The 12457-nt window shown below is 45.1% G+C and overlaps 1 protein-coding gene across 8 annotated transcripts in view; it reads left to right on the top strand.

The window, feature by feature from the left end:
• Positions 1-9577: 9577 nt before the first annotated feature.
• Positions 9578-12457, top strand: part of NHSL1 (NHS like 1) — a 185025-nt gene continuing 182145 nt past the window's right edge. For 3 of the 8 annotated variants that reach the window (XM_054821342.1, XM_054821340.1, XM_054821341.1), the window contains exon 1: positions 10287-10874. In XM_054821342.1, the coding sequence (XP_054677317.1) occupies positions 10517-10874 (358 nt within the window). In that variant the 5' untranslated portion in view covers positions 10287-10516. Of the gene's footprint in view, positions 9796-10286; positions 10875-12457 lie in introns of those variants that run through there. The other 5 variants (XM_054821330.1, XM_054821328.1, XM_054821332.1 and 2 more) reach the window with 3 other exon arrangements.

Raw genomic sequence — 12457 nt, 5'->3', positions numbered from 1 at the left:
TGCCACTGAGCAGTATAGCAAGTACAGAGTAACCCAGGAGTGCCAGGGAAGGTCCAGTAAATAAAGTTTAACCATTCAAAGCAATTTCAGCCTCACCTCTAGAGTGCACAAACATGGACTTGTGGACATAATCACCTGCACACACCTCTGAATCTTCAGTCATGGCCAAGAATCCCAGTGGTGGGAAACTCTGTACTAACTCAGGGAACAAAGGCAATTCCAACCACAAAGATCATACAACAGGTGGATACAAGACAAGAGAGGAGAAAGAAAAAAGGAAACAATTAGACAACCTAGATCTACATGATCGAACATGGTTTAAGCATAGCACCGACCTAATTTTTGTCAAAGGTTCTGTTGGCATCATGGGCAAGGATGAATTTGTAGCTTATAGGAAAAAATTTGTAGGTGAATTTTGTTGACAGACCCTTTGGCTTAAAAGAAAACCAGGCAAACATCATTTTCTTCTTGAGCCACTCAATATAAAACTTACTTGAATATACTTTTTTTAAAATGGTAAACTCCATATGCAAAATTATAGGCTTTATTTGGAAGTTGATTCAACTCAAGAAAAATCCAGTAATTTTTCTAAGTGAGAAGATTTGTGAAGATTATGCCTGCAAAGAGCTGTGAAGGCAAGCAGGTAGACTTCCTTTATTGAATGTCCTGAGAGCATGAAATATAGCTCTCATAGTTACAGTTACAGAAAGTTGTATTATAGAATTATGTCACTATATTCTAGAAATATAACTCAGATTAATAAGATATTGTTATCTTAATATCTAAGTAGGACAGTGAGTTATTGGCAGTCTGCAATTTTTCCTGGTCAGATTTGTAGTTGGCCTCAAGTCAATCCTTTGTGTTGCTTGGGAAATTTAGTTCCCTTCCCCCTCTATAGCTTGGTGGCTCAGTATAAATACAACTGCCCCGATGTTTTAAAAGCATCAAGTGACTGGTTTTTTCCAGACTAGAAGATACATTGCTGCGAAGTTCCACTGACTACATGGTCTTCTCCCAAACAGACTTCGAAAGCGTGTTTGTAATTTTAGACTCTGTTTTGTTAGACATATACAAATGCAGAAGTAAAAACAAACAAAAATCCATCCTCTAAAGAGAATAAAAAATACACAGAAATATTTGTACAGAAAACTGTTTCTAAGCAATACATGCACTAAACGGTACACCAGAGTTTTCTTTTTAATATGATTTTGCTCCAGTACCTCTAATTAGCAAAGGAGAAGTTAAACATTCAAAGCATTTTCCTTTGCTTTGGAAATACTAAAGAAGAAATAGCAGCGAGAGGTCTCAGGTCCAAACAGGACACCTGTGACCGTGTCTACCAAATTCCTGTAGAATAAAGAGCGACTCTGTAGCGAAATGTTTAAGGCTTAAATACATGATGAAATCCAGTGGCCAGGCCAGTAGCACTGTTTCACTGAAGGCAATTGTATAGTAGTTAATTATAGTACGGTACAGTAGATATCAATGAGAAGACTTCTATTTTAAGGTTTTCTTAAATTAATCTTAATAGAGTAATAGGTTTAAATGAGACCTCCTTAGCAAAGTATATTTAAAAAACAACTACAGGGAAAGCACAGTAAAATTACAGACTTCAGTGGAAAATAACTGACTATATGCATTTACAAGTTTTGGTTGTGGATGACAATAATTGCATTAGTATTCAAAACTGCAGTTATAGCTGTCGTTAAGTATAAAGCACAGAAAACCAGACACATTAAAGAACCAAAGTGGCATCATTGTGGAAGTGCTTTATTTTTCTTTTTCAGAGTAGGTACAATCAGGGATTAAATTAGCAAACTTTTCTGAAAGAGATCATAAGGGAGGCTTGTGGAAGGAGGCTTTAAATACAGTCAGCATTTTTTTCCTCCTAGAGAAGCTATTCCTTGGCCTGAAATTCCTTACACTTTCTTTCACCCCACTTTTAAGAAAAACTAAACAGAACTTTTTTAGCTGTATTTCACTGTATTTAAAAGTTGATTCCTATGCTATTAAGCAAAGTGTTTATATTTTTTTTTCTTGAACTAACTAAAAAATTATTTTTCTGGAAACGCTTAAAACCCGGCATATTCATAGTCCTCCGAGGAACACGTACTCTGCCAAGTCTGAAAACACTTGGAACAGAAAGAAGGCCTAAGTAAATCTTGCATACTGTGCTGCATTTTTTTTTACTGATTTATGAACAAGACGCTGATGCTCAGCTTGTACAGTTTGTCTGATCTACGCAATGAAAGAAACACAGCTGCATTTATCACAGCAGCGGCATAGTCACACATTTGGTACCCAGAAACTTTTTGGACTATTCAGAGAGCAGTATGTGCTAAAAATCCCAATTCCTTTTACTTTCTCTAATACCGCTCTCAATTTATTTTAAATTTAATATAAGGTTTTGTCTGTACAAGTTAGAAATTTTCATAGTAATTTTTCTGCAATGTGAGTAATTCAGATCATTTATACTTGTTGTAAAGCAGCAGTACTACCAGCACACAGGTCGTGGAAAATACAAATGTGCCAGCCATCACAGGTATCGCTCCTGAGTTTCTTAATTTGGAGGTGTATAGATCCTCAACTGTTACTCCGTTTAGTGTAGACTTTGATGTTCAGTGTCATCTCTAGATAGGCAAAAATAGATTTTCCCTTACTCTCAGTCTTCCAGATTGTTATTTTGGAATTTGAGTATTTTTCATTAGACTTTATTTATTAGCAATATGCTAGTCTCTGAGACTGATTTGGTATATAAACAGAAAAACTGAGCTTTGCAGCATGAACACACTGAATCTCATCCCAACCAATCATCAGGTAGATGACATTATGTGCAGGAACATAAGGCAGCCAGAGACCTTTAATGATCTACCACAGTGGGAAATTCTTCCCAAATAATTATTTTTAAAAATCAGCTTAAGGCCCAAAGAATTTTATTCTGTCATCCTGTAAGTATCCAAAACATGGATAGTATACTAAATATATTAGGAAATATTTTGTCTTTTTTTTAAAAAATTTAAAATTTCAAGAGGTATCCAAAACCTCTAAAAAACCAGAGAGGTGAGTTTAGACAGCAGTGGCATCCCTGGCAGGTTGCTGCACACAGCCCCACTATAATTTCACCACCAACTGTTTCATCCATGGTGTAGATCACAGTGACAAACCCTGCTCACTCGCAAGGAAGAGAACGGGGAAATCTGCGTTGGTTGATAGAAGGTTTATCATGCTCTGCATTTTTTCAGTGACCAAAGCCTGTATTTTGTTTATGAGGCAGGAGCTGCTGCAATGCATCAAAAATTGTTTGTGACTGACTGGTGTACCACTGATCTGTGTTCACCAACTGAAACAAAACAGGGTGGCGTATTTTTTAAAAAGTGTTACATATATGTAGTTTAAACAAGTACTTTGCTGTAGCTGTAGGGACTGATGGTGGAGAGCTAATGCCTAAGGAGAAGCCGAGTTCTGCTTCCCTGAGCTGCTCGGTCTGCACATTCAGGGAGCAATTTAAGAGGCTCCCGTCCATTGGAGGCATGGCTTGCCCTGAATCCTGAGGCATTCATCTGAGAGCATAATCAGTCCTGTTAAAAGAATACAATTTCAAGTCTTGTTTGACCGAATTGTTTTTCAAACTGTTTTAGATTTTTTGGTACGATGTTTTGTTAATGAATCAAAATGTAAACTGTGTCATTACTTCAAAGGAGACCACATATAACACAATTAGAGAAGACATAAATGTGGTCATAGTCTTAGATAAATAAAAATTTCATATGGAATTTACGAAAGCTTTCAACACAAGCTGTTCTCATTAAAGCTAGAGTCAGCAACAAAAGACTTTGCTCAGCATTTATGAAATCTCCATATGTTGAGTCTGATTTTCAGCTGATACTTCCTCCAGCCTTTGTTTTTCCAGAATAAATTTTTCTTTCACAAATAATGACACCCATATTACTGTCCTACATCGCTTGCTGTATGCATACCTGTACCTGTGTAACTCAGTAATAGTTAATAATGATACATGATTTAGATTGGATTTAGATTAGATGTAAGGAAGAAATTTTTTACAATGAGCGTGGTGAGGCACCGGAACAGGTTGCCCACGGAAGTCGTGGAGGCCCCCTCCCTTGAAGTGTTTGAGGCCAGGTTGGATGGGGCTTTGGGCAACCATGGCAGGGGGTTGGAACTAGATGGTCTTTAAGGTCCCTTCTAACCCAAACCATTCTGTGATTCTATGATTCCATGATATTTAGATGACTTAAGTCCTTGTGAAGCAGAAACCTAAACACGTTATCAATTAAAAAAAAAAAAAAAATCAGAAGTGTTTTTCTGCCACAGAGGAAGTGGAAGTGAGAAATGCACTGTGTTAAAAGACACAGAAATGCCTCAACCAAATGAAGAAAACTGGTATGGTAACTCTAGAAGTAATATTATTGATCCATTGAGACAATCTCTCAGCCACGTGGTTTCTCTATAGGGAGATTCAGCTTGTGGTTGTTCCCATTTCCAAGAATTGGAGCCCTAAAGGTGGGCTGTCTCTCAGTCCCACACTTCCATAGTGGCTGGCAGCCTTCTCCTTGCTCTCTAGTCCATTGAAAAAAAGGACCAAAAGCCTCTGATGATCACGATCTGCTTTGAGCTCTGAGAGGGCTGTAATGCTATAGTCATGTTTTCATGGGCTCTATGGTCTCTTGCATGTTTTCCTATTCACAGCCTAGATTTTCCCCCACTGTTCTGCTCCCCTAAGAATAGTACAACATACCGCTGTGTCTTGAAGCACGGAGAGTACATTTTCCTGCAATTTCTTCACAGCACATCAGCTGCTTCATTTTATGCAGCAGAGCTACGGTAGTTTTACACTAAGGACTTCAGATGCTTGCAGAGCAAGCTACAGATCGTGCATCTGTCAGCAGGAATGGAAGGAAGGAAGCAGGGGTGGAAGAGCTCCTCTTTTAGTGGCAAAGAGCTGTTATGCCTTGTTGGTGTGTTGAATCATATCCTACGGCGATCACAACTACCGCTTCCTCCATGGTGTCATTCCTACTGCAGTTAGCTTTGATTGTTCCATTGCACCATTGCTAGTGTGGCTCTTATCCAAAGACAACTGTGTAAAGATAGAAAAATGAGAAAGGGTTTAAGAGATTTTAAGCTGGCAGAGCATAGTGTGCTGACTCTTGCACTTGTGTAGATATGCAGAGCTCTATAGCTCTGAAAAGCTCAGGGACCAGCTAGCAGAACAACCCAAGGTCTAAACCACAAGGTGGACAGACTTGAAAAATTAGTTTCAGCTTAATGTTAGGACTAAGAAATGAGGGCAGGGACAGAAAAATCACTGGGACTGGTGCAACAAACCACTAACCTTTAAGATAGTGCTCAAGAAAATATTAAACTCATCTACTATGAAAATTTGTAATAACAGGGATTAAAGTGTTGGAGTTACACTGTTGCCTTTGTTTAATGGTGAAGATAACATGGTGAAGAAAATCAGCAAAAATATTATGGAACTAAATAGAAAAGGGAGCTCAGCTCCAGGCTTCAAGCAGGTGCATGATCCAGGGGTAAGCCAGACAAGGAGAGCTTGGGGCTGACAGAAGCTTGAAACGATGAATGTCCGGGGAAATAAGACTTTGTAAGCAACCTGCATCAGAGAAATGCCTGTCACCATCAGAGAAATTCTGCCATTGGTTTTAAAAGAATATCCACAAGATTCCATTTCTGGACAAGGAGGGAATCTTTTGGGCTATGCTGGGTACAAACTCCAGTACACAAAAACACCAGTTCCTGGCATTGGTAAGCTGGAAGAAAAGTGATGGTTGGAAGTTCTCCTGCATCGTCAGGCAAAAGTGATCTTCAGTCTAACATAGTGGCATGTAAATTTAAAGAAACTCAGCAAAACAGCTATCATTTTTTTCTGCGGTAATTAATTTGATAATTTGTTAATTTTTATATAAAGCACAAAAAGTATGCAGTCATGAGGGAGAGACCAGAAAAGAAATGGGTAAAATTCTGGTACCATTTAACTTTGTCAGGAGTCAGATCTACTCCCATTTTCTGCCTATCTTCTGCAGGTTTATTTGAAAAAGGTTTTCTATTGAAGACAGAAATGAAATGTATGATGATTAAAAGAGCCCAGTGCCCCAACAAGACTGGAAGCATCCACATACTTTTGGTTAACCAGGAAAGAAAAAAATGTCAGGAAACACCCTTCTCTTGCAGAATTGCCTCTATTTTAAGCCTACACCAAACTTCTACAGCTCAACAGCCAAAGTAACTCAAAAATCCAGAAGCTCTGTGTGCCCAGAACATTGAGCTTGCTTTCTAGATTACAAACCAGGGCGCATTAGCACTGCTCTAGGAGCAACCAAGAGATGCCCTCCTCCATCCCCCCAAGCTGTACTGTTATTTATTCCTATGTATTGACGTGGTTGGGTTTTCCTAGCCTACACAGGCACAGAGCTTGACTCTGTGGGCTAAGCTACACTGGATGAGCCTGGTGAGCCCGGCTGACCACATCTAAACTACCTTCTTGGCATGTAACTATGATTTAGGGAAGAGCTGCCTGGTGTTTCATGGTTGGCCATGTGGCTCTTGTACTGCCGCTCACCATTTGCTCCTGAGAGCCCAAATGGATTGCAGAAGCAGGCCGACGGAAGAGCAGCATTCATTCCGCAATAGGTGATGAGTAACTCCCACAAGACTTGTCTTCTGTTTCTCAAAATAGAACATCAAAGTCATTAGGTGTTTAATTTGGTAATTTAGCTAGAAGCTACAGTTCAGATGTAATGAACTTTCCAGTGAACTTTGAACTTTCATTAAAAATGAAATCAATATTGACTTGCAATATTTAGTAAAGTCTCTACTGCCCTTCTGTCTGCCTTCCCCCTTTTCATCTCAGTTTTCTAGGCTCTGTTCCTCTTCTCAGAGGATCTCCCACCCCTAACTGAGGGCATTTGCAGGTGTGAGACCCAGAATGTTGGGTCGCAGCTCTGCCAGACCCAGCTGCACAAGTGAAGGCCACTGTTGCCCATGGAGCTTGCAGACCTCCTGCTCCGGCAGATGTAGCTAAATGGAAAGCAGCCCCTTGTCCCCACCTCCGGGCAGCGGGGAGAAGCCCCAGGGCAGTCACCGCCACTGCCCCGCCAGGCATCGCCCACCGGCCGGTGGTGCCCACCTCGCCCCAGTGCTCCCCAGAGCCTGCTGGAGTATAAAACAGGGGCAGGAGCATCCTCGTGGTGCTGCCAGAAAAGGAAACATTTTCCAGCCATAACCGCTTGAAGTAGACAATATGCACGGGTATCTGAGGGGGATGGGGTGTCCCTAAGAAAGTCTGTATTTCCGCTGAACTTAGAAATTTTAAATACTTCCTTTCCAACATGATGAATACTTTAAATCTCCAACTGTGTAAGTATTTAAGCTCTGTTTCCCTTCCTATGTGCCTTCCTTTTGCACGGGAAGAAACAAGCTCTGAGACCATCCTTTACTGGTTTCAGTTAATGGATGTTCACATTTCAGTCACTCAATATTTACATTTTTTTCACATCTGTTTTTTTCTGACTATTCCATGTAGTAACAGCCCATCCCAGAAAAATAGACTCAACTAAATTAATGAGAAAAAAGTATTGTTCTGGAATAAACATACAGACTTTGAATGTTTCAAGAACATCAGTGCATTTTAAATTCATATTTATTTCTTAACTAGGTTTAACTGTCAGTCCTAAAAAAGACCTTATTTTTTATGAGACATTATTCCCACCAGAAACAGTCAAGCTGTCACAGTAGTTCATTTTACAGTTTGCAAACATTGGAATCAGTGAAATAGGTAAAGTAGGCTTCACTGGCAGTGAAACTCCACTCACTCACCATAGCTGAGGCTCTTTACTGCATTTAGGTATTGCCTAAAGTTTTGATTTCTTGTTATTATTCTCCCTGCACTCAAATCTGTTTTAAACACTTTTTCCTACTTACAGATAAGAACATGCAAAAATATTTGCAATATCAGGATTTGATCTGAATTTTCAGGAAGGATATTAGACTGGTATCTTTTTTTCAACTACCTATTACTAAAACTTCAAAATAAAAATGAGTGATTTCCAATCAAACAAACATGCTCACGATGTTATGATATCTGCTCTGGCAGATATGTTGCTGTGGGTTCTTTCCAGCTGACACCTGAACTGAGCTCTTTGCTTGTTTTCTTCCTACTGTGTTTTATATTGAAGCCCACCTCATACTTGGTTTCCCCATGTTACTCCTATAGTTTAAACAAAACATACAAAGATACACTCCTCTCAATTCAAACACGCCAGTGAACAGGCCGTATTTTTTATCAAATGACTATCCCAAACAAACACGTCTAAGAACTAATGAAGACATTATGTCCCAAAATAAAACCAGAAGAATTCAATACGAGAGAATGACTGCTTTCCATCCTCTGTTAATCAATCCTGACAGCTTCCCCATCACAGGACTATTGCTTAGGATTCCGTCTGTGCTTAACCCCCTGGTTAAACATCATTTAGCCTGTTTGCACCATGTTCTTCTCATCAGTTTATACAAATATTGCACATCTGTGCTCAGTGGTACTGTCTGCAACAGAAAATCAGTGGGAGTGTTCCATGTTGCAAAGTTATCCATTGGTAAACTGTTTGGACTGAGGTCTGAAGAAAGGTGGGCTTGTTCTTTATTTTTTTAACACTAGATTGCATTGCTTCCCCCCTCCAAGGAAAACTGGAAGATGAGAGACTTTTCTTGATTAATGTATGAGATGAATTAGTGACTTGCAATTTTTGTGTATGAGCCTAAACGTGTTTCCTGCAGATCTTAACTCTTGTGCATGCCATTGGGCCTTTGGTTTCACTGCCTGCGGCCTTGCCCCCAAACTCCTCCATGCACCAAGGAGCTTCTGAAACACTGCTGGTGGAATAGTTTTCTTCAGGTTTCCCTTAAGTAACCAAGGCTAAAACTACATATGAGAATTACTATGATCCATAATATTCTGTTATAAATTATGCGGCCCCAAGATGTTAATGGAAGGGCACCGCGGATCTATCCCTGGGTCCTTCCTTCTCCAGCTGATTCTCTATCTTTCATCACATAAATTCATCAGGGGCAGCTGCAGAGGGAGCTGGAGCAGGCTATGGGAAGGAAGGGACCATACAATCACTTTTCCCCAGGGCCCTTTTCCACCAGAAGAGAGGGATTGGGTTCCTCTCTTTATCATATAGCAGGAGCCAGAAGGGCATTGTCCAATTAAAATTAAATAGCAGCTGTTGACAGTTGCTAGTAGGCTAAATTGGTTCTGTGGGGAATAGCCCATTAAAGCCGTCATCTCGATGAAGAGCTGATTGTCCTGCAGGGGCTCCTAAGGCTTGAACCTGCCTTCAGTCCGTACCACGGTTATGTGCTGGGGTGACGTTTGGTGCCACGACACTCCAGGTCACGCTGCTTGGTTCAGACTTTGCTTTTCCTGCTTTAGTGTCAATCTTACTAAAAATTAACCACAAATAACCATTAGAGCTCTGCTCACACCGTGTCTCCCAGGCGGGCTGTTCTTCTGCTCCTGCCTTGAGCAGTATCTCGGGCACGGCGGGGGGACAGCCTGAGGTGACACGGCAAAGGCGACCTGCCCCATCTCTCCCTTGGCCCCTTCCACCGGGCAGGAGGCGGCGACGGGGCCGGAGGGGGCTGGTGTCCCCCCGGGAAGCGCCGCGGGGCCGGGCCGAGCCGGGCGCGGCTACCTTGGCTGTTAGTTGGCCGGGAAGGGAGAGGCTCTGGCGAAGGCTCCAGTTCGGGGAGCCACAGGTAGGCGGCAGCCTCTTTTTCTTTTCCCAGGTTCGTGGAGGTTTCCCCCCCCCCCCCCCCTTTCCAGCTCTCGCTTTCCGGGTTGCGAGTTTGGTGCGTTCAGAAAAGTGCCTGCAACAGCGCGGGGCTCCCCAGGTGGGGCTGCTCCGGGCTTTTCTCTCCCCTCCTCCTTCTCCTCTCCCCCCCCCCCCCCGGCTGCCTTTCCTCCTTTGTGGCCGCATCCAGGGCGCTTCAGCCCCCCTCCCACGCTTCCTCTCCCCCCCCCCCCAATCTCCACTTTGGGGAGAGAAAGCCGGGCTCTTTCCTGTCTCCCGGCCGTAGGGCAGCGCCGCGCCGCCGCGGGCTTTCCCCGCGCCCGCCGTGCGGCGGTGCTGCGGCGGCCGCTCCGCTCCCCTCCCCTGCCCTCCCCTCCCTCCTCCCGGGGCCGCTCCCTCCTCCGGGGGCCGTTCCCGCACATGGGCGCCGCGCGGGGCTCACCCTCCGCCGAGGTGGCGGCAGCGGCTCCCCCCCGGCCCCGGAGCGCGTAGCCCGGCCGCCCTCCCGCCCCGATTCATTTGTTGTTGTTGTTCTTCCTCCCTCTCTCCCTCTTTCTCCTCTTTCTGAACTTTTGTCACCGCGGCCGCTGCGCGAATGAAGACTTTTTGCGCCGGGGACGCCTAGCTTCTTCCCCCTCACCCCCCCCGCCACCGTGCCCTGCGCTGCCCTCCTTTCCCCGGCCGCGATGCCGTTCCCCTTGCGGACCCTGGAGCCGCTGAAGCTGTGCAGGTTGGAGGAGGCCGGCGGGGACGGCGCGGAGCGGGGCGGCCCGGCGCCGGGGGACCACGCCGGGGCGGCGGAGGGGGGCGGCGGGCGCCGCCGCGGCGCGGTGCCGCTCTTCGGGGCGCTGGAGCAGGTCAGCTCGTACGCGCTGGTGTCGCTGCTGATGCAGCTCTCCGACCTCTCCCGCTGCGCCGGCGACATCTTCGGCGGGATCCTCAGCGAGGCGGACTCCCTCTGCCACCGCAACGCCCGGCTCCAGCGCCGCCTCGGCGCCCTGGAGGCGCTCCTCGCCCGCCTCGACCACCGCAAAGTCAAGATCCGTGAGTGCGACCCTTCCCCGCCGCTGCGAGCCCGGGACGGTGGCGGGGCGGCCCCGGGGGGCGGAGGGGGAACGGGGGACGGGGACCGGCCGGGGGGTGCCCGCCCGGTGGCGGGGCGGTTTGCGCGGCAGAATTTGCTTTATTTCTTTATTTATCTGTTTAAACGAGAAAAGAAAGAGGGAAACTTAAGCATCCCCTTCCCGCCCTTCCCGCGTTCAGGTGGCGGCGGCGGCGCCTCCGGTGTCCCGCTGCGGCTCCTGCCGGGACCCCGGCGGTGCCTGCGGCTGCAGCGCGGCGCTGCTCGTCCCCCTCCTGGTGACCCCGGCCCCGGGCTTCGTCCCAGCGGCTCCGGCGCTGGCTGCCGCCCGGGCAGGGAAGTGTCAGCGTGCGGGGCCGGTGGCTGCCGGTGTTTTCCCAGTGTCTCTGGCAGAACTGTAATTCACCGGGGAGAGAGTGTCTGCAGCGAGGGCGGAGGGGAGCTGGTGGCTGTCAGCGCTTCCAGCGCGGGGAGACTTTAGCTGGGAGACAGCACGGTAATCCTGAGGGAGGGCTGGGTGGGTTTGTTCACATGTTTATGCCAGGTTTGCTCTAGACTTGGGAGCAGCCGAGCTTCTGACAGTTCAGCCCACATGCCTGATTAATTCTTTTGGATGTGCCTGGGAAGACCTCAGTAAATACAAACCTGGCTACACTTCGCAGCTGGTTTTGTATCTCTCGGTTCTCCTGAGCTTCGGTTCTGCGTGCAGAACTGATCCCAAGTTTGTATTTGCAACTTCACACAGAGCATAAGCAGCAAGATCCAGGTTTCGCCTTGGATTCCTGAGTAATGGCAGTATGGGGACGCTCTTGTTAAGTTTCTTTCTGAGCCTGTAAGGTGGCCCTTAGAAGCAACTAACTGTACAGCCACATAGAGCTGTAGGAAACGGTTTTTTTCCAAGCTTGATCCAACTTTTGAGAAAGGATCCTGTAAAAATTTTATCTTCTACATGGAATTTCATTTGTGCATGTGCTAGCTCCCCACAGAGTGAGTGAAAGATGGCTTGCAACATCAGCTTAGCTTTCTCAATGTGTTGGAAACATTCAGGAATCCGAAGAACTGTGTTGCAACTTCTGTGGCAGCTGTGTAAGGTACAAGCCTAGCCTAAATAGGATTGCTGCTCAGAGACCACCAATAGTGTTCTTTTAAATGGAAGTAGAAAGCCTGCTTTGCGTGTGGCATACTTCTGAACAAAATTGATAAGGAAGACCTTTCACAGATAAGATTCAGAGAGTATGAACTCTGTATGGGGAACTTACCGATTTCATTGCAAAATTATTCCTTAGGTATGTTCCTTATGTATTCCTGTCATATGCTTCAGTATGCAGTTCCTCCAGAGGAAGAAACCATCATCACCCTTACCAAAAGGCTATTTCTGTAGTTTGTAAGTGTTAGGCTAAAGTTTTGTGATGACCAGTTTGACTTTTTTTGGTGCTTTGTAACTGCTTGACAAACTCAAGGAGCTTTTCTTCCTCACCAAGACAGGTATATCCTTTTCTGCCAATTTTAGTTATGCTAGCTTGGCATGGCATGGTGCAGTCAGACT

Source organism: Grus americana, chromosome 3, assembly GCF_028858705.1.
Source record: "Grus americana isolate bGruAme1 chromosome 3, bGruAme1.mat, whole genome shotgun sequence".
NCBI classification, from domain to species: Eukaryota; Metazoa; Chordata; class Aves; order Gruiformes; family Gruidae; genus Grus; species Grus americana.
The sequence above is the reverse complement of the archived record's forward strand: the minus strand, read 5'-3'. Positions and strand labels throughout refer to the sequence as shown.